The sequence below is a fragment of the Lissotriton helveticus genome, chromosome 12 (assembly GCF_964261635.1).
Source record: "Lissotriton helveticus chromosome 12, aLisHel1.1, whole genome shotgun sequence".
NCBI lineage: Eukaryota > Metazoa > Chordata > Amphibia > Caudata > Salamandridae > Lissotriton > Lissotriton helveticus.
The window spans coordinates 234493110-234515608 of NC_136073.1; the positions used below are offsets into that span (position 1 = coordinate 234493110).

At 46.3% G+C, this 22499-nt stretch overlaps 1 protein-coding gene across 4 annotated transcripts in view; it reads right to left on the reverse strand.

Moving 5' to 3' along the window:
- The window catches only part of PIEZO1 (piezo type mechanosensitive ion channel component 1 (Er blood group)), an 859941-nt gene that overhangs the window by 47342 nt on the left and 790100 nt on the right, over window positions 1-22499 (reverse strand). For all 4 annotated transcript variants that reach the window (XM_078670084.1, XM_078670083.1, XM_078670082.1 and 1 more), the window contains 3 exons: window positions 22100-22247; window positions 9766-9954; window positions 9579-9671 (listed from right to left, as the gene is read on the reverse strand). In XM_078670084.1, the coding sequence (XP_078526210.1) occupies window positions 9579-9671; window positions 9766-9954; window positions 22100-22247 (430 nt within the window). The remainder of the gene's footprint in view (window positions 1-9578; window positions 9672-9765; window positions 9955-22099; window positions 22248-22499) is intronic.

The following is a 22499-nucleotide window of genomic DNA, read 5'->3' on the forward strand; positions in this document are numbered from 1 at the left end:
CATCTTGACCCGTTTTGCCCTCGGATCCACCATCGGCTCCGACGGATTCGGAATCGACGTCGGGATCGAATCCGCAGGTTCAGAGGGATGTGTTCTAGGTCGACCCGGAGCTGGCGAAGCCGGAACCGGCGTCGACGGCTTCGGTGGAGCCGGAAAATGCCACGGCGGCGTCGGAGCCGGCATGTAAGGCATAAACGGAGCCGGAGGGTAGGAGTGAGGGACTCCTAAGTTAAACGCCAAAGGACCCATGGGACCCGAAGGTGCACCAGAGGGGTACCATGACCTCGAAAAGACTCCATACATCGCGTTGAGAAACGCAGAAGGGTCCTGGCCTGGGGCAGGAAATGGTGGATGAAAACCTTCAGGCCTGTCTCGAGGAGCGTTCGGATTCGGCTCACTTAAGGGCTCGGAACCCTCATCCTCATGAGGCTCCTCCTCATCTCGGACCGGGGACGGCGCCGGAGATGGATTCGGAGCCGGATTCGGAGTCGGAGACGGAGCCGGAGACGGCGCCCGTGACTCAGAAGGGGAAGCCTCACCTTCAGGTTCTGGATCCGAAACTTCAATGGTCACCACCTTCGAACGAACCTTCGGTGACCTCGACCTCGACCCCGACTCCTTACCAGAACGACGTCGGGACTCATGTCTCCTCTTCTTATGTTTCCTCTTCTTCGAAACATGGTCCGAAGCCGACTTCGAAGACGACCTTCCTCTAGATCTAGACCTGGACCTCGATCTCGACTTCGACCTCGCCCTTCGAGAACGAGACTTCGACGATTTTCCTTTTCCAGCTTTCATTTTAGCCACCAGGAGCTTCGCCTCTCTCTCTCTCAGGGCCTTCGGGTTCATTTTCTTACACGAAGAGCAGTCCTCCACATCATGGTCCGAGCTCAAGCACCAGATGCAGTCGCTGTGTGGGTCGGTAATGGACATCATTTTGCCGCATTCTCTGCAGGGCTTGAAGCCGGTCTTTTTTGAAGACATTGTCGAAGAGACAGGATACAGAGACGCAGAAAATGTTAATAATAAAGACAACAAAGTATCTGTTGGCTACAGAGATTCCCGATAACCGTTAGCGTCGACGACGCGGAAAAAAGGGAACTGATGTCATCACGCCGGCGTGGGCCTATTATAGGCGTCGGTGACGTCAGCGGAGTCGCGAGCGAGGTCGTGTCTCTATGACGTCAGGAGTCCACGTCGGCGCGAGGTTACGAAAAAAGAATTTCCGAATGTTGCTGACGCAAGGGGGTATTCACAAGGTGAGAAATCCACACGGCAGATGTATCTATCAGAAGATTACGTCCACCAGGCCACCTACAAAAAAAGACACCCAGAGTACCATCTTCGGGTCAACACCAGTTAAGGGACATCGCAAATGCGGTACGTGCACTGTATGCCATATCACGATGGAAGGATCACTGTTCACCGATGGGAACAAATTCTGGCGCCATGAGGAACACACCAACTGCAAGACCAAGTATACGGTGTATGCAATCCAGTGTCCCTGCAAAAAGCTGTATATCGGCAAGACCACGCAGGAGGTACGCCAGAGAATTATACAACACAGGTCCCGTATAAATAACAAGACTCTCACGGCACCCTTGGTGGCCCATTTCTTACAACAGAAACACACAGTGAATGACATGCGATGGACCGTTCTGGCAGTGATCCGCGGAGGCAGTGGTGACCCAGATGTACGTCTGTCACAAAAAGAAGCGTATCTCATCCTAAAATTTGACACATCGAACACAGGATTGAATGAAATGTCCGAACTTTCGAATCTGTGACCTGAAATTCTCCTCTAACAGGTCCTCTCCTGCATGCGTAATTTCAAAGAACCTATGTTGAGCTGTCAGACTGTGGCTGCAGTCTTTATTTCCTACTTCTTCCAGCAGCCCCTTTCCTGCATGCGCAACCTCAATGAACCTATACTGAGCTGTGAGACTGTGGCTGCAGATTTTATTTCATACTTTCACCAAGGCTTCCATATGTCTGGCTGTTATTACTCTTTGGTTCCACTCTTTCATACTGAAATGATCATGGGGTTAGATGGGCACAGTAAAATCCGTTTGCAGAATGACAAAGTTCCGTAGTGTACAGGGGCTTACATCCATTTTTTGCTTGACATTTTGAAATGTGTATGTTATGTCATATTAGGAGAAACGACGCATATAAAGTGTATTTTGCTTATGATGGTTTTGGTATGCGCAATGCATTCTTTCAACGCTCAACTAATCGTTGGTGGGTTAACAACACCATGCTTAAAAGACTCCAGTCATTCCAATATTTAAACGACATTTGGCTTCCCATACTTTCCACCATTGACATTTGCCCTCCCACTATGGACTACAAGGACCATGATCCTTTGCAGTCTTCTCTACTCGCCTATGCTGCCGTGCCTTCAAGTAGCCTGCAGCAGGGCGGCACCGCTTCACTAATCTGACCCCACCGGCAGACGAACATCTAAGCAAGGCTTGAAGTAAGTTAATTCGAGCCGTCTTTAATGTTCACTCGAAATGCGGAACAACGAGTGCCTCATACCAGCTGTCTGACGGACTTTGTTTGTTTACAGTCGACAGCGAGAGATTGATTCCCACTCGCAAGCTTGAAAAACATACTGCGGCTCGTTTCCCTTGAACAGCGCACAACGTGTGCAGGTAGGAAACGCTTCCTCTATTTGATTTCAAAGCTCGCCTGAGTTGTGAAGCACGAACTTTTCCGCTCCAGAGTTTGAACTTGTCAACTCTATATTTTCATTCCCCAGCTCTCTTCATCTGAATAACACACAATTAAGAGAGGATGTGAGTCCGCGCTGATAAATACAGCTCGCTTTGGGCGCCCCCGACTGCGGCACCTTTGACACCACACCCAGGTATTTTGATATTTCACTATACCTAGGCACTTTGCTAGCCTGCCTAACCCATGCGTGACAAACCTTATGTAAACGCCTTTGGTGAAAGCCTTCTTTTGTTCTTTCAGAACTATTCTGGTGGTTCCCCTTCTCTCCACGCAGTCAACGTGTTGGCTGAGAAGGTAATCTTACTTATGGGTAGCCTGTCAGAGTACTATCTTGTCAGATATATATACACTCTATACAGCTGCTGACACCTTCCCTATATTTCCTTTCAGGTAATTACTTACCCAGTCCTCGTCCTGAGGAGAACCTAGAACAAACAAGGTTCGAAACGCGTTGACCCCCAGCCTGTGTCAAGAACGGAGGGTGCAGCTAGGGATAAATTCATACCACTTCTGTGGGCCCTACCTGCAATTTCTTAGAAATTACTATTCACAGGTGTTGTGTGACAGGCAGGCCATTCCACCTTAGTGTCCGCCCTGTTCACATGTTTTGTTACCAAAGGACTGGTTTATCTCTTTAATGAATTGTAAAGAAGTGTTTAATTTGCAAACGTGTGCTTTTGAACTCACATTGTAGATTATAGTTGGTGTCATCACAACAATTGTAATATATTGTTTTCCATCATTTTTTCAAGTATACGTTGCCTTCAATGTGATGTATATATATTTGTTGTATATTTTTGTATATATTCTTCCATGTTTTTGCACTAACTGTGGTGACGGAGTGTCTATTTGATGCCATTTTTATTGAAATAATATAAAGTTTTTTCAAAAATACTCAAGTTGTTGGGAATATCTAAACCCTTGGCTACACGACACTCATTGGTTGTGTGGTTATATATATTTTGTTTCCCTTTGCAGCCAGTCTGGCAGGAATGGCTTTTGACTGCTCTGTCATGCAAGATGTTTTGGCCACAGCCCACTCCACAGACCCTCCACCTGGTGCTGCTTTGGTATCTATTCCTAGGGGAGGAATCTGTGGTTAGATAAAGAGTATTGACCAGAAACCACATTATCAAAGGTAAGTAACCTGTTTGTTTTGACTTGGAACACAATGCCACAGCTTGCAGTTCTTGCTTTTCAGTGCACCTGAAAACCATTGAGGAGTGGGAGGCCAAGTTATTTATGGCCAGGACCCACAGGGATACGTTGAAGCAATGCTATTCCCCTACATGTAAGTCTCTTGACAGGGAATGATCTCCAAAAATATATCTCCACAAAACCACAAGATTGCCCATTAAAGGACAGATCCTCTTGTGTTCTTGCCATTATTAACAAAGGGGCCAGAGAATTCAAGCTTCTGGAAGAAAGAGCATAGGATTTCATTCTTTTTGCTTCTTGGTATCCAAGAAGCATTTGGGCCAGAGACACCTCCTTGCCCTCCATCTCTTGTTCATTCCACAGTAAGATCAAGATAGTGCCCCTCAATGCAGGTAATTGGTTACAGATTCTTGACCACTAGGACTCCTACTTCCATCTGCCAATCCACCCTTGCCACAGATGTTACCTGAGATTCATGGTGGGGTCCCAAATCTATAAGCTAGCAGTCCTGCTCTCCAGATTGACAACCACGCGACCCCTGCTAGCATTTTTGTAAAGACGTGTTGGTCATCAGTTGAATTGCATGTTGGCTTTCCTCATGGCATTCCCATTTGAGTCGATGCACATTTGTCTGGTTTGACTCAGAAAAATTTACTATTATTCGTAATAACTTCAGCTTATAGGATCCACCTGTCATGGTTTTCTACCATAATAAGTTGGTTCTTCATTCCTACCAATCCTTCCTACCAAAAGTGGCATCTGACTTTCATATAGGACAGTCTATTACTGTCCCATCCTTCTTCCCCTTCTCATTCAACCAGTTTAGATTAGACCCGAGATGTGCTGTGCCTGATTACATTGATCCTGCTTGACAGCACTATGGATGATGAGCTCTTTTTGGTTTGGTCACAGCTAAATAGGGCAAGGCAGTGACCAACCACACCAGTTCACGTTGGGACATAATTTTATCAAGAGCTGCTACACTTTACTCAAGAGAGGCTCTACAGTGGGCATGTGTGTCCATTCCACTAGGGCAGTGGTTCCCAAACTTTTTTGACCTGTGGCTCCCTTGACCTAATCGGCAGTTGGCTGTGGCTCCCCACCATTTTTTTTTACCTGTGGGCGGGATGTAAGCTCGACCTCGAGAGTACTTCCTGTTGTCTTCCTTTAAGTAATTGGAACGCAATGAAGGTATTATAATCATATTTGTAATAAAATAAGAAGATAACCGTTGTTTAATAACAAGTGCCACCATTGCCTACGTAACGTTTGTTCTTGTGCTTGAGTGTCTGCCATTTATTGCAATACTATACCTCTACTTGTACTTTGTACGCTTTTTTAACTTGCACGCGTCACTTTTTCTACCTGTAATGTACATTTTGCTACCTCTTGTATTTTGTTTGCTCACGTTACTGCCTCATGTAACTTAACGTTTGTTTTTGTAATTTGGTCACCGGCCGCTCATCACGGCGCACCGAGGTGCCGCGGTGCACACTTTGGGAACCACAGGGTTACAGCCTTCACAGGCAATGTTGAACCTGCACTCCTGTCATTTCTGTAGACAGGAAATATTGCACTAGCCGCCTGGCATGTCTGGCTGGCAACAGTGCCAACAGCCCCCTGCTTCAAGAGTGACTTAACGGCATAATCACTGGTGCCATGGAACACCAAACAAAACCCAACCTCTGCATCTCTGTTGTGGGAGAACCACAACAAAGGAAAAACAATCCGAGGCTCTCAGTTTAAATTTTAAAAAAAAGGAAAATGCTTCTAGAGTGAAAGACAAACAGGATTAATTGAGAAACATCAGAGGCTCCACAAAGAATTCTCGGAAGCAATGGCACTGATAATCATCTGCTATAATTTTAGTGGAAAGATTGGTGCTGATCAATGTCATCTTAGGACCTATCAAAGGATGTGCTCCCTGCATGCACACAATGAAACACCAGCAAGTGATTAACATGCCCAAACAGCAGGATACAAGAGAGGTAGACATGACACCCCTCCAGTGCCAGAAAACAAGAAAAGCCAAAATCATGTACTGGAGAAAGACACCTATTAAGAGATAGAATACAGAACACGTGAGGTTTCAATTACCATGCAAGAGAGTAAGTTAGTGTAGGCATCTTAAGTGAGAAATGGAGAGGCCGACAGCTTCAGACGAATTAATATTGGGGATGTTTAAAATTACAGCAGATGAGCTAGCCAAAGATGACAACTCCACTTCCTTGTAAAGTTGCCAAGACTGTCAGTTTTGTGGAACTTTTCTTGCATGTGAAACGTTCAACAAAAATGAGAAACGGGTGCAAGTGATTCTGCCACCAATTACATTCTTTCCCAGGAAATTCTCTCACAAAAAAATAACGTTTGCAGGACTTTTAGTGTTGGATTTTTTGTGTGCGATTTCTCGCACACTCTATGTGCAATTGTCCCCAACAATGTATTGTCTCTAAAGTTGCTAAAAAATGTGTTCAAAATCTTCTTAAAGTTGGCAGAAGAAGACTAATGGATGGTTGCCAAATGCTTTCTTTAGCGATGTAACTGATTTTGGTAATCATAGATTAAATAGTGTTAGTGGGAACGACTCGAGACGGATAGACTCACTCAATGCATGACCAACACAAACCTTTGGTGAGGTGAAATGTCGATGGGGTGCTCTGCTAACCACCTGTGAGAGTAATGCTGAGACTACACAGCTCAAGTACAAAGCGTGTGTGCGTACGTTCGCACGGATGCGTATGGTGGCAGTGTGCTGGGCAAAACCATTCTGAAGGTGGCATGTTAACGCCCCTCCTCCCCCCATGTTAGGCTGCAATTACATGACCCACATCCTGCGTGGTGGCGCGGCGCCCCTGCCTGCTCATCATGGCGCACCGGGGTGCCGCGGCGCACACTTTGGGAACCGCAGCACTAGGGCATTGGCCACTTTCACAGCTGTCACCAGAGATGTTACAGCAGCTGACATCTGCTGAGTGGTCATGTGTTCATCCTTGCATACTTTTACCAAACATTACTGCTTCACAACCCAAGCACAGTGATGTGTTCTTGGACAGGGCTGTATTGCATGATTTCCTATGTTAACAAGCACTACTCAGTCCCAACTCCCTGGGAGGTATTGCAAGGGTGTGTTGTCCTTCCTTACATGTTAAGGCTCAGTGTCATCAATCAGTCAATATTCTCAACACACTTCATGGAAACTAGAGGATCTAACAACCTTTCCTTTTCCTTCTCTTGGTTTCTTTTATCATCCATCTAAAGTGTAAATAATGATGAATGTGGCCTTGACATGAGCAATATCCTTGACTTTGTAATGGGGACTTATTGACTCAGAAATGTTGAGTATGATTGGTGTTTCAGCTTCATGATTGATGGTGCTGACCCCTTTCTCACCCTCAGGTTATGTCTGAGGTCAATGGGTATGGTGTTAAAAATACAAGATTCTCAGTGGCCATAAATGGATATGTGCAGAGACATCATAGGACAAGGCAGTGTCATACATCATAGAGCTTATGTCAAGGGCGAAGCCATTAATGTGGCCATAGGATTTGTTGAAGTCAATTACATTATCTAAGTGGGGTGAGACCCTCCTGACCTCACATAAAAGATGGTCAGCTTCACTGACACTGCTGTTGATTTGTCCACCTCAAAACGTCTTGTGTTAATGCCAGCGATGAAGACCTGGAATGAAATCTGAACTTTTTGATTTCAGTATCCTTCTCTTTGCAGGAAACTGGCAGTGTCTGAGTTCATAATATGCTTTGAATCTTTCTAACTAGCTTTGGCACAGATGCAAACTTCTGAGTTTCCACAAAAAACATTCAAAGAATCTTGCTGTCACCTTCCTTTTGGACCGTCCGCTGACCACACTCTTGATAAAAAGCTTAGAACCCGCCTACAGTGAAACAAATCAAGGCACTGGATACCCCATAAAGATTGTAGTGCAGGTAAAATATCAGCTGAAGTGATCCAGTAGCTATTTATATGAATCCTTTCAGTGATCTTAAAATAAGCTAAACTGAGAAAATCATACATACAGTGCTATTTATGAATTTTCTAAGTAGAATCAGACTTCCCATATTTTCAAGGTGTTTCTGTCACCTGAAAATCATGAAGAAGGTCCTCCCTTTTCTTACATCTAAATCACACTTCTTGGGTATTCAGGTGATTGATGATTCTCATTTAGACTATGGCAGTGCCTTATGACCTCATCAAGTTCAGACATCATTTGGACACTTTGATCTAGGCCTGCCTCGCAGAGAGCACATCGCACATCTCACATCACCTTACTCAACTCAACGGTATCCCTACTAAAATGTGTCAACTGTAAAAGCCTATGCAGCTACCACGAGGCACTCAATTCTCAAGGTAAAGAAAGGTGTGCTCATAAACAAATGATAAACTAGAAAGTATGAGAGTGGTGCTAAATCTAAGAGGGTCTAGAGTGTCAGTCATTGTCATCAGACTCGCTATCATAGACCCACAAGCTATTTTCTATATTTCAGATACAAACATCAGATGCAGAAACAGAAAAAGAAAATCTAATTTACACCAGCTCCTTGTGCAAAAACACTGATTAAAGGAAGACATTTGAGGGAAAATGGAAATGCAGACAAATAGAGAAGAGAATGAAGAATCAAAGGAAACAGAAATAAAGAAGTTGGAACTTAAGAGAACATGAATAGAGGAGGATGAAGATAGGTTGTAGGGAGCAAAGAGGAACAGGAATGAAACAGAAAAAACTCCAAAGAGGCATGCAAAGGGAAATGGGAATGAAGGGGAATAAAGTAAAGAAAAGAATGACATAGAAGGAGTGAAGTATGAGAAACTAGAATGGGGGATACAAGTGGAAGTAAGGCAATGATGAAGTGGGGATAAAATAAAACACAGTAGAAATCAAGGGGTAATGCAACAAGACAATAAAAAGTTATAAACACAAGACAGGAGGAAGAAATTAAGATGGACAATGGAAGAAATTGAGGTGATTAAAATAAGAAGGAAAGTAAGTTGTGGAGGTAAAGGAACGGAAAAGAAGAGATTTAGCAGATACAAGCGTAAAAGGGAGGGAAGAAGGAAAATAATGAGAACGTGGTACATTTGGTCACCTTGATCTATGGTGGCTTTTTATAAACAATCATTTTTTGCATTTTCTCCTACCAAGCGCCAGGACACTTTGGAGGAAGTTGATGCACTTTAAAAATGATCAATTCAATTCAATATGTGAAAGGAAACGTAACAGTGAAGGAGTTACGCAGGAGGGGAAGTAAGGAAGGAAAAAACTGTATAAGGGCGGGGAAGGAAAAAATGACAGCGAGAAACATGAGGGTGGGAAAGGAGTCAAAGGTCAGGGCGTAAAAGAAGAAAAGAAAATATGGAAGTTATGAAATGAAAGGATGGGAGAGGACAAAGGAAATAAGAGGAATACACCATGAAGCAAAGAATGGAATATACAGAGGAGATGGTAGAGCAATTAATTAAGGAGGATGTGAGAGAAGGATAACAAAAATGAGACCGGAATAAAAAAGGTGCAAGGTGATAACATTACCTAAAAGAATACGTAGACCGGTCCGGTTATACCATGTTTCCCCAAAATTCAAAGTAAGATTCTTAACAAAGATACAGAGCCTCTGATAAGTCAGTACCAAAATAGACTGATATAAACAGAGGCTCAAAAGATTACTTACAGGCTGCCGTTCGAATTCTTCAGTTAGAGCTTCATATTCCTGAGCTGTAAATGGCTGTATGGACTGCTGCTGGGCACTCATGGTAAACAGAGGCTGTGTGTCAGGAAAAGAGAGACAATATGAAGACCAGCTAACAAGAATTAATATAAATAATCATCTAGAACCTTTGCCAAGCATTTTTGCTTACCTCATAGCCCCCCAATTTGAGTGTGACAGTGACATCAATAGGGTGGTTCACGACTCCCACCACAGAGCGCACGAGGGACATGAAGAGCAGTGGAAACCAAATGATACAGATGAGGAAGAGGATGATGAGGCCACCCATACCATACTTGACAATCTTCTTCTTCTTTTGACCTTTGGGTTGAGGATATTTCTAAAGAGGAAGAGAAAACACCACCACCTTGAGATACTGCAATGAGAACATGGACCCCCTCTAGTTACAGAATGTTGTTTACTTCCTTATGTCACATAGTTATGTATGTCCTCCCTGCTTCACAGAATCTGTAGGGATATCCCGGTCAGAATATGTAGACCTATCCAGTCTCAGTCACAGAATATTTAGGAATACCCTACATCATTAATATAATGGTTGTTATAGCCTTCCTCAGTCACTTACCGTTTAGGTATTTACTATTTCTATTGCCTAATGATTGGGTATACCCTCCCAGAGTCTCAGTGTATAGCTCTAGCCTCCCTAAGTCACCCTACGTTAACGTCCTTTCTCTGTCACATAATGATTAGGTATACCTTCCCTCAGTCACTTAATGGTTAGGTATATACTGCTTCTACCACAAAATAAGATATGCCTTTCTTTCAGTCACAATGTTTAGGTGTATCCTTCCTTAGTTACATAATGATTAGGTACATCCTCATACTATCCTATCACATAATGATTAGATTTATCGTTCTTCAGTCACAGGATGTTTCATTTAATGTTTTATTGATTACATTTTCAAGTAATGAACAACAAGTCTTATGAGCCCCATAAGTGTGGTGAAGAGAAAACCCCAGGAATCATGGTACAGACGCTAAGCATAATCCATGCATCTCAGTGAAGGCGATAAAACATTTGGTTGCATCAACTGCAGTAAAAAAACGCATTTGCATCAAAATTTCTCCAACAGTTCCATCTTGGCCCCATCACCCCCCACCTATCTGTGCACGCCTCAGGACAGCATGCCTCGCTATTGTGCTGATGCAGATGGGAGTTACCCCTAGGAGTGTAGTACCATTTAAGAAACTATGCAGTGGGGACCAAATGTCATTGGGTCGATTTGCTGAAGGCAATGTTGAGTAATAATGGTCAACTTGCTCGATGCAGTAAATAAAGCCCAGCAACCAAGACTTAACCATCGGCGAACAATTCCTCATCCCCACACATACATACAACCTTCCTCTTCAACAACAAGAGCACCACAGATGCCAGCCGGAGAACATCCTTGGGGACGATAAATGTAGAGCCCAGCAGCACCAGCATTGGTGAAGTTTGCCGATCTACATCGAGCATTTGTGAAATATGTCCTCCAGTAGGCGTGCATCGGGGAGCAAAACTAGGCAAGGTGTAAGAAATCTACATCAGGACCATGGCACTTCAGACAGGCTGTGTCATCCAGCAGATCTCTCTTTATAAGGAGCACGAGGGTACGGGATACAGTCAATTTGGTGCAGGAATTTAAAATGGAGCAACCTCAATCTATTATCAAGGGAAATTGCACGAGTTTGTGTGCAGCAGTATAACCAGACCTTGTTTGATAAGGGGCTCAGATGTCCAATTCCTACTTCGATCTAGCACAGGGAACCAGAAGAGGGGTGTATGTGCTGAGTTTTAGAGCTTGGTAATTATCAGTTTATTTATGATAAGGAGACGTGATAGTGTTGTACACGATTTAGGTTCTTGTGGAAAGGAGGGTAAGACTGCCCAACATACCACTCTCAGTCAATAATAAAGTAACTTATCCAGCGCTGTGCAGGCAATGCATACCTCTGATAAGGGAGTATGGAATGAAGCTGCCTCCCGGAAAAAAGTTGACCGGTGTTAGCAGCCCCCAGCTGGTAAGTCTATTGCGGATATGTCTGTCCTTAGTGACGGAGTATAAAGGGTAGTGCAACGGAGATTGTTCAGGGACATATGTATAGGACAAGCAGTTTCCAGAGTTTATCCCACACAGTGTGTGAGTTTGTTTAGAGGCTCACATGTTAATCTCCGAGCAGTTACGTGATAGGCATAGAATTAGCGCAGGTAATATATCCATCTCAATAGTGATATGGCCCCCCCTACAAAGGGGTGGATGAAGCCAAAACAGTGCAAATTGAGCTTGAGCGCAGGGACAGTATACCTCGTAATCTGGCACGGCAAAGCCCCCCTGGTCATAGAACAGCATCAACACTTCCTGCTTAAGCTTTTGGGGGAGGGCAGCCTCCTAAACCAATTCTATCATGTACAAGTGTATTTGTTTAAATAATTGTTGGTTCAATGGGATGGGAATGTAGAGAAATAGAGTAGCAGGGGCAAAATAATCATTTTCAAATGGAACATTCTGCCTGACAATGATAAAGGAAATGCCCACCATTGCCATACTTGCTATTCGATTTTCGACACAGCATGCCATCGTTATCAGATATAATTACTCTTTTATAGTAGCCAAGCCAAATCCCTAAATATTTAACAGAGGAAGTACACAATGGAGTGGAAATTCTAGGGGTTGAGTAAGTGTACTACGGGTAAGCAGGGCTATTGTGGCTTTTTCCAATTTATACGGAATTCACGAATGACTGGCGTGAAATTGCGGTTTGCGTCACTAAGGTATAGTGTAATGTCAGCATATAATGAAATAATTACGTTACGTGTAGTAAAATTAAGGCCTCTGTTTGCTTGGCACTGCCTTATGACAGAAGCTCAAGCACCAGAACAAATAGAAGGGATAGCGGGCATCCTTGGCTGGTGCCCCTCTTAATTGAAATAGGGGTGGAAAGGAGCCTGTACAGGTGAAATTGGGTCATAGGCTCTACATACAGATGTTTAGCTCAAAGTCGGGTGGGATCCGGATTCTGGGCAAGATACAAGAAAGATATTCCCATTCCAAGAAGTCAAGGGCCTTGGTGGCTTCCAAGAAGACCACAACTGCTCAAAGAGTCGGGTATAATTGATGTATTAGAGCAAAAATAAATCTGAGATTGTGAAAGTTGATCTACCAGAAGATAAAGTCTGATTGATCCTGGCGTACCATGTTGAATAGTATTAACCATAGTTTGTTTGCTAATAGGTGAGTATTTTAACATCTCTTTATGAAGAAGAGGGGTCTATTTGATTCGCATAGGGTATAAGGCGCGCCAAGTTTTAAAAGTGTGATCAATATAGTGTCACGTATTGATTGTGCAATGGTGCCCTTGCCATCGGCCTCCTCTTAAACCTGCCATGTCCAGGGAGCTAGTGGGTCTGCGTATACTTTGTAAAATTCACTCAGAAACCCATCACCCCCAGATGCTTTTCATGTGGGCAGCCTAGAAATGATGGCTTTGATCGCCTCCCAAGTCAAGGAGCCATCAAGAAACTGGTGTTTAGCCCCCTGCAGCCTGAAAAACACAGTTCTGTCTAAGGCGGCTGTAGGGGCTTCTGGCGACAGCAATTCCCAGGATGTGTACAGGTCAGAATAGAATGCACTGAATTCTGTTAATAAGTGCTGGGCTTCATACAGAATCTACCCATTACCAGTTTTAATTTACATTAGTTCATGGAAGAATCTGGGAGGCAGCAAGAGTGCTGCTAGTGCCCTACCCAATCTCTTACCATCACCATACACAGTGGCTTTGTCATGGTGGGCCATGTGCTTGGTTTACCTATCCGTTACCTCTGTGAATTCAGTCTCAATTTGATATTATAAAATACTACTCCAGTTTGTGTATCGCCCCATCTGGCCTATTCAAGTGGCCATGAAGCCTTTTCCTAACACTGTGTTGTTTGAAGATGCATACACCTAGAATGCTGATCTTGAAGGCTTCCCATAGAATACCCACAATACCGACAATGTTCATTTACTGCAAAGTGATTAACAATTTCAGTTCTCACCTCCTCCCTAAAAAGCCCATACTGCGAGGTGAAAGGAGACAGACGTCATGAGAATGCTCGATGTTGGGGAGTGGGTAGTTGAAGCACAAGGTGCACTGGGATGTGGTGAGAGAAGGTGTGCAGAACGTTTTTCCCTGTTTTGGTTTAGGGGCAAACGTCAGGGGTGCTGATCCAGAAATCCAGTCAAGACCAAGAGCCAGGGACCGAGGATATGCGTGTGCCTTCCCCAAGTCTAGGGTTTCTTCTCCTCCAGTCGTTTACTAAGTTATGATCACTCATTAGGGAGAATAAAACCACAGTGATGGAGGGGTGTGAGCCAGGTATGTGATCTGTCCAGGGCGGGGGACAGAAACCAAGTTGATGTCCTGCCCCATAGGTAAGGTGTTAATTGCAAACAGTGGTTCCACACTTGTACAAACTCAGGATCATCTGTATTTGGGGTAGCACCCTTTACAAAGGACATGTGGTTACCATATATAATCAATCAATCAATCACAGAACTTGTAAAGCGCACTACTTACCCGTGAGGGTCTCAAGGCGCTGCGAGGGGGGTGGGGGGGTGGAGGTGGCTGCTGCTTCTGCTCGAAGAGCCAGGTCTTGAGAAGCTTCCTGAAGGTGAGCAGGTCCTGGGTCTGCCGCAGGTGGGTGGGGAGGGTGTTCCAGGTCTTGGCAGCGAGGAAGGAGAAGGATCTGCCTCCGGAGTTGGTACGCTGGATTCATGGGACGTCGGTGAGGGCGAGGCTGGCGGAGCAGAGCTGGCGGAGCTGGCGGGCAGGGGTGTAGAAGTTGAGTCTGGTGTTTAGGTAGGCTTGTCCGGAGTTGTGGAGTGCTTTGTGCGCTTGGGTGAGGAGCTTGAAGGTGATCCTCTTGTTGATGGGGAGCCAGTGAAGGTCTCTGAGGTGGGGGGTGATGTGGCTGCGTCGGGGGAGGTTGAGGATCCGACGGGCCGAGGTATTCTGGATGCGTTGTAGTCGCTGTAGGTGTTTGGTCGGGATTCCCGCGTAGAGTGTGTTGCCGTAGTCCAGCCGGCTGCTGACGAGGGCTTGGGTCACCACTTTTCTGGTTTCGATTTGGATCCACTTGTAGATCCTGCAAAGCATGCGGAGGGTGTTGTAGCAGGAGGAGGAGACGGAGCTGACCTGCTTGGACATGGAGAAGGAGGAGTCGAGGATGACTTCCAAGTTGCATGCGTGGTCCGTGGGCGTCGGTGCTGTTCCTATCGCTGTCGGCCACCAGGAGTCGTCCCAGGCGGACGGGGTGGGGCCGAGGATGAAGACTTCCGTCTTGGCTGAGTTCAGCTTCAGACGGCTGCTCCTCATCCACTCGGCGACGGCCTTCATTCCTTCGTGGAGGTTGGTTTTGGCGGTGTGTGGGTCCTTGGTGAGGGAGAGGATGAGCTGGGTGTCGCCGGCATTAGAGATGATGTTCAGGTCGTGTTGGCGGGCCACTTGAGCACGGGGGGCCATGTAGATCTTGAATAGCGTCGGGCTGAGGGATGATCCCTGGGGTATGCCGCAGATGAGTTTGGTAGCTTTGGAACGGTGGGGTGGGAGGCGGACCCTCTGGGTTCTGTCGGAGAGGAAGGAGGTGGTCCAGTCCAGAGCTTTTTCCCGAATTCCGGCTTCTTTGAGGCGTGTTCTTAGTGTGTGGTGGCAAACCGTGTCGAAGGCAGCTGACAGGCCCAGGAGGATGAGGGCTGAGGTTTCACAGTTGTCTAGTTGGCATCTGCTGTCGTCTGTGGCGTCGATGAGGGCTGTCTCGGTGCTGTGGTTCCGTCTGAATCCGGATTGCGAAGGGTCTAGGATGTTGTTGTCCTCGAGGTGGCGGGTCAGCTGTATGTTGGCGATTTTCTCAATGACCCGCCGGGAAGGGGAGCAGGGAGATGGGGCGGAAGTTCTTGAGGTCCTTTAGGTCCGCCTTGGGCTTCTTGAGGAGGGCATTGATTTCGGCGTGCTTCCAGCTTTCCAGGAATGTCGCTGAGTCGAAGGAGATGTTGATGACCTTTCGTAGTTGGGGTGCGATGGTGGCGTCTGCTTTGTTGAACACGTGGTGTGGGCAGGGGTCTGCTGGTGATCCCGAGTGGATGGAGTTCATGATCTTTCGTGTCTCGTCGTCGGTGACGTGGGCCCAGGATGTCAGCTGGTAGGTGCAGGTGGTGTTCGGGGTGGGGTCAGTAGTGGTTGGGGCTGGCGGTGCGTTGAAGCTGTCGTGGAGGTCTATGATCTTGCGGTGGAAGAAAGTGGCCAGTGAGTCGCACAGTTCTTGCGAGGGCGGGATGTCGTTGGTGTTGGCGAGTTCCTTGACGATGCTGAAGAGGTCTTTGCAATCGTGTGCGTTGTTGTCCAGGCGGGCTTTGAAGGAGGATCTCTTGGTTGTTCTAATGAGTTGGTGGTGTCTGCAAATGGCGTCCTTGTGGGCAGCGTGGTTGTCTTATGTGCGGTCATGGAGCCATATTTTTTCTAGCATTCAGCATGAGTGTCTGGAGTTCTTTGGTGAACCAGGTGGCTTTCTTGATGGAGTGGTTGATGGAGGGCTTCTTAAGCGGGGCTAGGGTGTTGGCGCCGTCTTCGATCCACTGTCTGAGGCTTCGGGCGGCGCTATCAGGATCGGTGGGGTCGGTTGGAGGGTTCAGGGCGAGGGTGGAAGTCAGTTGGTTCTCAGTGATTTTGCTCCAGCATCGATGAGGTAGTTGTTGAGTGTGGTGGTGCGTGGTTGTCTTTTCGAATGTGAAGTAGATGCAGCGGTGGTCGGTCCAGTGGAGTTCGGTGATGTCTTTTTTTTTTTTTTTTTTGCAGAGTTTTATATAGCGCGAACTAGAACCGAACCGAATCAGTTATCAGAGCGCTTTACATAGCACCAGTTACGTTACATGAGGACACACTTTCATTTTTTTAGGCACGGGGAGATTAAGTGATTTGCCCAAATTCACAGGGGGTTTTTGGCGTCGTTACCGAGACTCGAACCCAGATCCCCAGGTCCGAGGTCGAGCGCCTTAGCCGTTAGGCCAACCCCTCTCCCCTGGTTGAAGGCGCTGTGGGTGCTTGTGGAGAAGATGGGGTCGAACGTGTGGCCGGCGGCGTGGGTGGGTTCGGTGGCGAGTTGTCGGCGGGCGAGGTTGTCGATCAGGGTGGCAGAGTTGGTGTTGTTGTTGTTTTCGAGGTGGTAGTTCAGGTCCCCGAGGAGGATGTAGTCCGTGGAGGCAAGTGCGTGGGTGCTGGCGAGGTCGGCGATGGAGTCGCTGAACAGGGCCCGTGGTCCGGGAGGTCTGTAGATGAGTGTTCCTCTGAGGGTGGTGTTGGGGTCGGTGTAGATCCGGAAGTGAAGGTGTTCGGCGGAGTTGAGAGAGTCGTCTGCGAGGGTGTGGACCTGGAGTGTGGCCTTGTGGACGATGGCTATTCCTTCTCCGATTCTGTTTGTGTGATCCCTGCGGGTGATCTTGTAGCCGTCCGGGATGGCTATGGCGATGTCCGGTGCTGAGGAGTCGTTCCACCAGGTCTCGGTCACGAATGTCACGTCTGGGGCCGTTGTGTCGAGTATGTCACAGAGCTCGACGGCGTGCTTGCATGCGGAGCGGGTATTGAGGAGTATGCAGCGGAGGTGGTTGGGTCCAGTCCGGAGGCTTAGTGGTTCTGTCACAGGAGAAGTTGCAGGTGTGGCAGGAGGAGGGTCCGTGGGTGCGTTTCGGGGCAGCCTGGAAGCAGCGGCAGTCCCGGCCGGTGTTGAGTGTGAGGAGGGCATTGGCGTCGTATCGGAGTCTGGCATTGCGGTGGGCGCGGGGTCCAGGGGTTCTGGCACTGGGCGTGGTCCAGGCGTGGACGGGCGCAGACGGGCGCAGACGGGCTGGCCTTTGGCGCGCGTCCGCTGCGCTTCGCGTGGCGTCCTCCATAAGAGGCGAAGTGGGAGGGAGGAGCAGCTGGGAGCGGGGTGACCAGTGGGGGACGGGGCGGGATACAGAAGGCAAAGGGGGCGGGGCCGCAGGGGTGCAGCGGCGGGGAGCGGGGGTGGGGTACAGCAGGCAAGGGGCTCTAAGGGCACCTACAAAACAAACAACGCTACAAAAATGAAATGACAATGCAAATAGATAAGAAAATAAAAATACAGTGAGAGGCACAGCAGTCAGCCGATCGCGGCCACAGGAGCACACCAGTGGCGAACTCTCGGCAGCGGCAGGAGTCACGGGCGCACAGGGGGAGCCGTGCGGCGTGGGGAGCGACCCCGACCTGCGAGCAGGGTCAAGGGTCACACTCACTGCTGCGCGGCGTCCTCCATAAGAGGCCATGTGGGGGGGAGGAGCAGCGGGAGCGGGGTGGCCAATGGGCGTGGGGGACGGGGCGGGATACAGTAGGCAAAGGGTGCGGGGCCGCAGGGGTGCAGCGGCGGGAAGCAGGGAGCGGGGGTACAGCTGGCAAGGGGCTCTAAGGGCGCCTACAAAACAAACAACACTACAAAAATTAAATGATAATGCAAATAGATAAGAAAATAAAAATACAGTGAGAGGCACAGCAGTCACCCAATCGCGGCCACAGGAGCACACCAGTGGCGAACTCTCGGCAGCAGGGGCAGAAGTCACGGGCGCACAGGGGGAGCCGTGCGGCGTGGGGAGCGACCCGACCTGCGAGCAAGGTCAAGGGTCACCCTTGACCCTGGAAAATTGAGAATCATCCATTGTTCACTTCCTGTAATGGATAAAAGGGGTGCCTGTTTAACAAGGATAGCCAATCCGCGGGCATAGGAGGACTAAGTGACGAGGGCAAGGTAGCCACTCCACTATGGCATAAAGTTGGTGGCCTGAGGATTAGTGAGTTGGGCCTCCTGAAGAAAAACAACTTTGATGTGTTGGCTATCCAGATATGATATCCACTATCTGGTAAACCTTGTGTTGTATTTTTTTTAAAGTTTTTATACATTGTGCAAACATGACCCAAAGGTACTGGAGTGCTTTATATGAGCACCAGTTACATCACACAAAGACACAGGGAGATTAAGTGACTTTCCCAGAATCACAGGATGTTGAGCTAACGATGAAATTCTAAACTAGTTCCCCAGTTCCAAAGTCAGCAACTCTGGAGGTTAGGCCACATCCATTTTTAGGCCCTTAACATTCCATGTGAGATATTGCAAGGTGGTTAAAGTCTTAGACATCTTGAGTATGAGTAAGTGGTTATCTTGGTTAGCTTAATCCTTGATCGACTTCTCAGCTAATGTAGAGGCTGTGGGTAATGTGAACACACATGATTAAAGCACGAAATACAATTCACTGTGGGTTCAAAGTGAGGTGTAGAACATTGAAATAAGGACTCACACTTCAACTACAGTGACCACCCCAACTTGTCAGCAGAAAAAAACAGCCCCATCCCTCTCACCCACCAGATCAAACCCTCAAGCTTGACAAACAAATGACATATGGTGTGTCAGACACTCCTTAGAGAAAACCATGAGGGCTGACGGAGCAACACCTCCAACAGGTAGATGCCTGCCAGTGTAGGAAAGAGTTATCAGACCAATACAGCACACTAAATGTCGTTGGGCAGCCAAGGTGGGAATAGAGGCTGCCACGGTCACCATATGGGGGATATATCCCATTATGAACCACTGGTATGAAGGCTGCCAAGCATAAATAAGGTAAAATATATTAGTGGGAGGGTCCAAACCTGGGTAAGCATTACCACTGGATGCATGCATGCATGCATGCATATCAGCCAAGTACAGCATTGCAGATACTGACACCAGTACATATTAAGCAGTAACGGGGCTCATATAGGACTCACTGCAGTGTTGTGACGTACCAGTGGTACCTACACAGACAGTTATGGGAGGCTGTCATTGCAACATATAAAGTGATATTATAATTGTAGAAGAACAAGTACATACCTCGGAAAATCAGAGAGTGAAGTGAAAGGAGACCGGTTTGGGTTGGCCGTAGCCCAAACAATCAATCGTTGACAGTCAATCGTTTACACTCAAGTTAGAGTCCATTGCATGGGATGAATCAGGGGAGGTAATCTTATTACAAGATAAGATATGTTTTATCTGAGTACTTAGTGGAGTGGAGAGGATGTGGGGTTTATTTTGATGTGTTTTACTCAGCCGCGATGGTTAGAGCATGGCATAAGGGAAGCCTGCTTTTGAGCATCTTCCACTTTAAGGAGAGATATTCCCGGTGGGCCTTCCGCACAGCTGCTGCAAAATCAGGATAAGTCGACAGACAGTACCCATTGTGTGTCTGTGATTGCTTCTCTCATGCCAGCTGCAGCACACCACAGCCAGTGAAATTGAAAAGTCTCACGGGGCATCAAAGATGTCATTAACGTGTCATGAGTGATGTAATATGTGAGGTCATAAGTAGTACATGGTGGAGGCGCAAGTTATAATTTGTATTTTTTGGGGATTAAAATGTGACATTGTGACTGCCATTTACACACAACTATAATTTCACATGAACCTTTATTTTTTCCAGTATTTTTGTTTTTACATAATATCCTATGACCATATGAAACCCCAGGCCCCACGCACAACACCATACAGGCAGCCAAAGGCAGCAGACTTCTACCCCACATTAGTAAGAAGAGAAAAAAAAAATCTGGTACTGCCGGGGTACACAGGAGCCACTATGGCTCCCACAGGACCGTGAAGACATTACACTTCATTTTTATTTGGGCCCACGAGGGATCCCCTATGGGAACCAACCCACCAACAACTACTAGAGAGGTCAGAGTAGCCCTGCCCTGCCTCCTTATATAGACTGTCAAAGTATATCCTCCTATGTCAATCAAGGATTTTTCAAGTGGTCTTATTCCACCCATGATTTTAATTTGCTACGTAATGCCCTGTTTATCCCCCTCATCTCAAAGTTTCCAAGTATATCCTTTATCTGCCACAGAATGACTAGGTAAATCATTTCATCAACAACGAATTTTCACCTAAATCCTCTCGCCTACACAAAATGCCTACATTTATAAACAATCTTTGTCACAAAATGTCCTTGTTTATTATTCCTCAATAAAGAAATGCCCACTCTTACTTACGATGTGTGTAACAAAATGCTTATGTATACCATGCCTTTGGCACAGTATAGAAGTGATTAGATGCACCCTTCTTCAAATAATGTCTTAGTATATCCTTTCTACAATGTCTCTAACAAAGTTTACATTTTTACCTCTTTCCTTTATACTGTCAATCTCACAAATAGATATATACATACAAAACACTTTCAAAGTAAAAAAAACCCAGATGATCTTGCATGGAATAACCTGCATCCCTCCAATTCACATTTTAGGTGCTAGTTACAAGGAACATCTGGATCCTGTCTGGATGGTATTACACAACTGAAACTGAGATTCTGTTCATAGGATCAAGGAATCAAACCTAATTTTATGAAAAACGAAGTGTATTAGTAACATACAACTTTGGTAAGTGCTTGAAAAGTGACAAAGGGTTAAGTATCATTATTAGTCATGGTACGGAGCCAAAGTATTGTATTGTATTGTATTTATATAGCGCTTACTACCCCTGACGAGGCGTCAAATCGCTTTTTCGGCAAGTAGCACGCTACTCCGGAACCCAAGAAAGTACACGAAAGAGGAACCTAGACATGCCAGTTTACCAACACAGAAAGATACTTCTATTTTTTACTCAGTAGTTAGATACTTGGAACTATAGGAAGAATTTGTAGTGAAACTGATTTGCAGGTCTGTCCCTGTAGGGGTGTTCTTTAGTGCCTATGTATTTTTGTATGTACTTGTGTGTCTGTATATTGCTTGTGGCTGGTCTTTATTCAACTGTGTGCATCATTGCCTGGCTGAATGCATGCCTATATTTGTGTACACAAAGGTCTATTTTTAATGCATGTGTGGCTGTTTAGGTGTGTACGTGCCTCTGTGCTGGTGTGTGCTTGCAGGTGTGCCTCTACTGCGTTTGCAACACACCCTTGAGTAATTCCAGCGTAATGGTGCACAGTGAAAACTAGCCATTGCTGCAAAAGCTTAAGCTTTTACCACTCTTTATCCTGAAGAAATTCTTATCGGTGAATCCAAAAACCTTCTGTATAGTGTGTTTTAAGTCCTGTCACCATTCAGTGACATTCTCGACAGATCAGATGACACAAAACCCTCTAGTCAGAAGTCACACCACCACCTGCAGAATCTCCGCAAGATGGCTAGCCTGCTGAACCAGAAACACTTGTAACTTAAATGTTTTTTAAAAATCGACCGGCTGGGATAAGAGAGAAGAAATACTAAACAAACAATGAAAAAATATATGTGGAGCCTGTCTGCAGTAGTCAACAGAACATGTGTAGTTTGTTATCTAAACACACATGCACACATATATGTTTCCCCACCCAGAAGGCTGCACTCAGATCCCACCCTCATAGACAGTAATAGGATCATATTGCTTTCTATCTTGCAAAATGCCTATGGATACTGCTTCGCCTGCTGGCAAATAGAGATGTTACCTTTTCAGTTTCCCGACTGCACTTGATGATGAAAATATTGGCATAGATGTCTTCCACACACATCCAGTTGGAGAGGGACAAAGTGGTATCTGTCCAAACCCAGTCCATCACGGCTCGAAGCTCCACCAGGAATGGTACCAGGCGAAAGCTGCAGTAAAGACAGCAAAAAGGATTCATCTTCAAGCATCAATAGAATTCAGATCTTCTCAGTTGTTTAGGTTTCTATTTCTTGAACATTCCTAGTTCCTTGTGCATCTCTACTTGCTTGTCAGCATTCCCTCTAGTTTAGTCTTGGTTACTTATCGAGGCTGGGCTGAGCGATGGGATGAGCATGGGTGGATTATTTAACAACCCTTCTAATGAATAGCGGTCATTGGTGAACACTTCAGACTTATTCCAC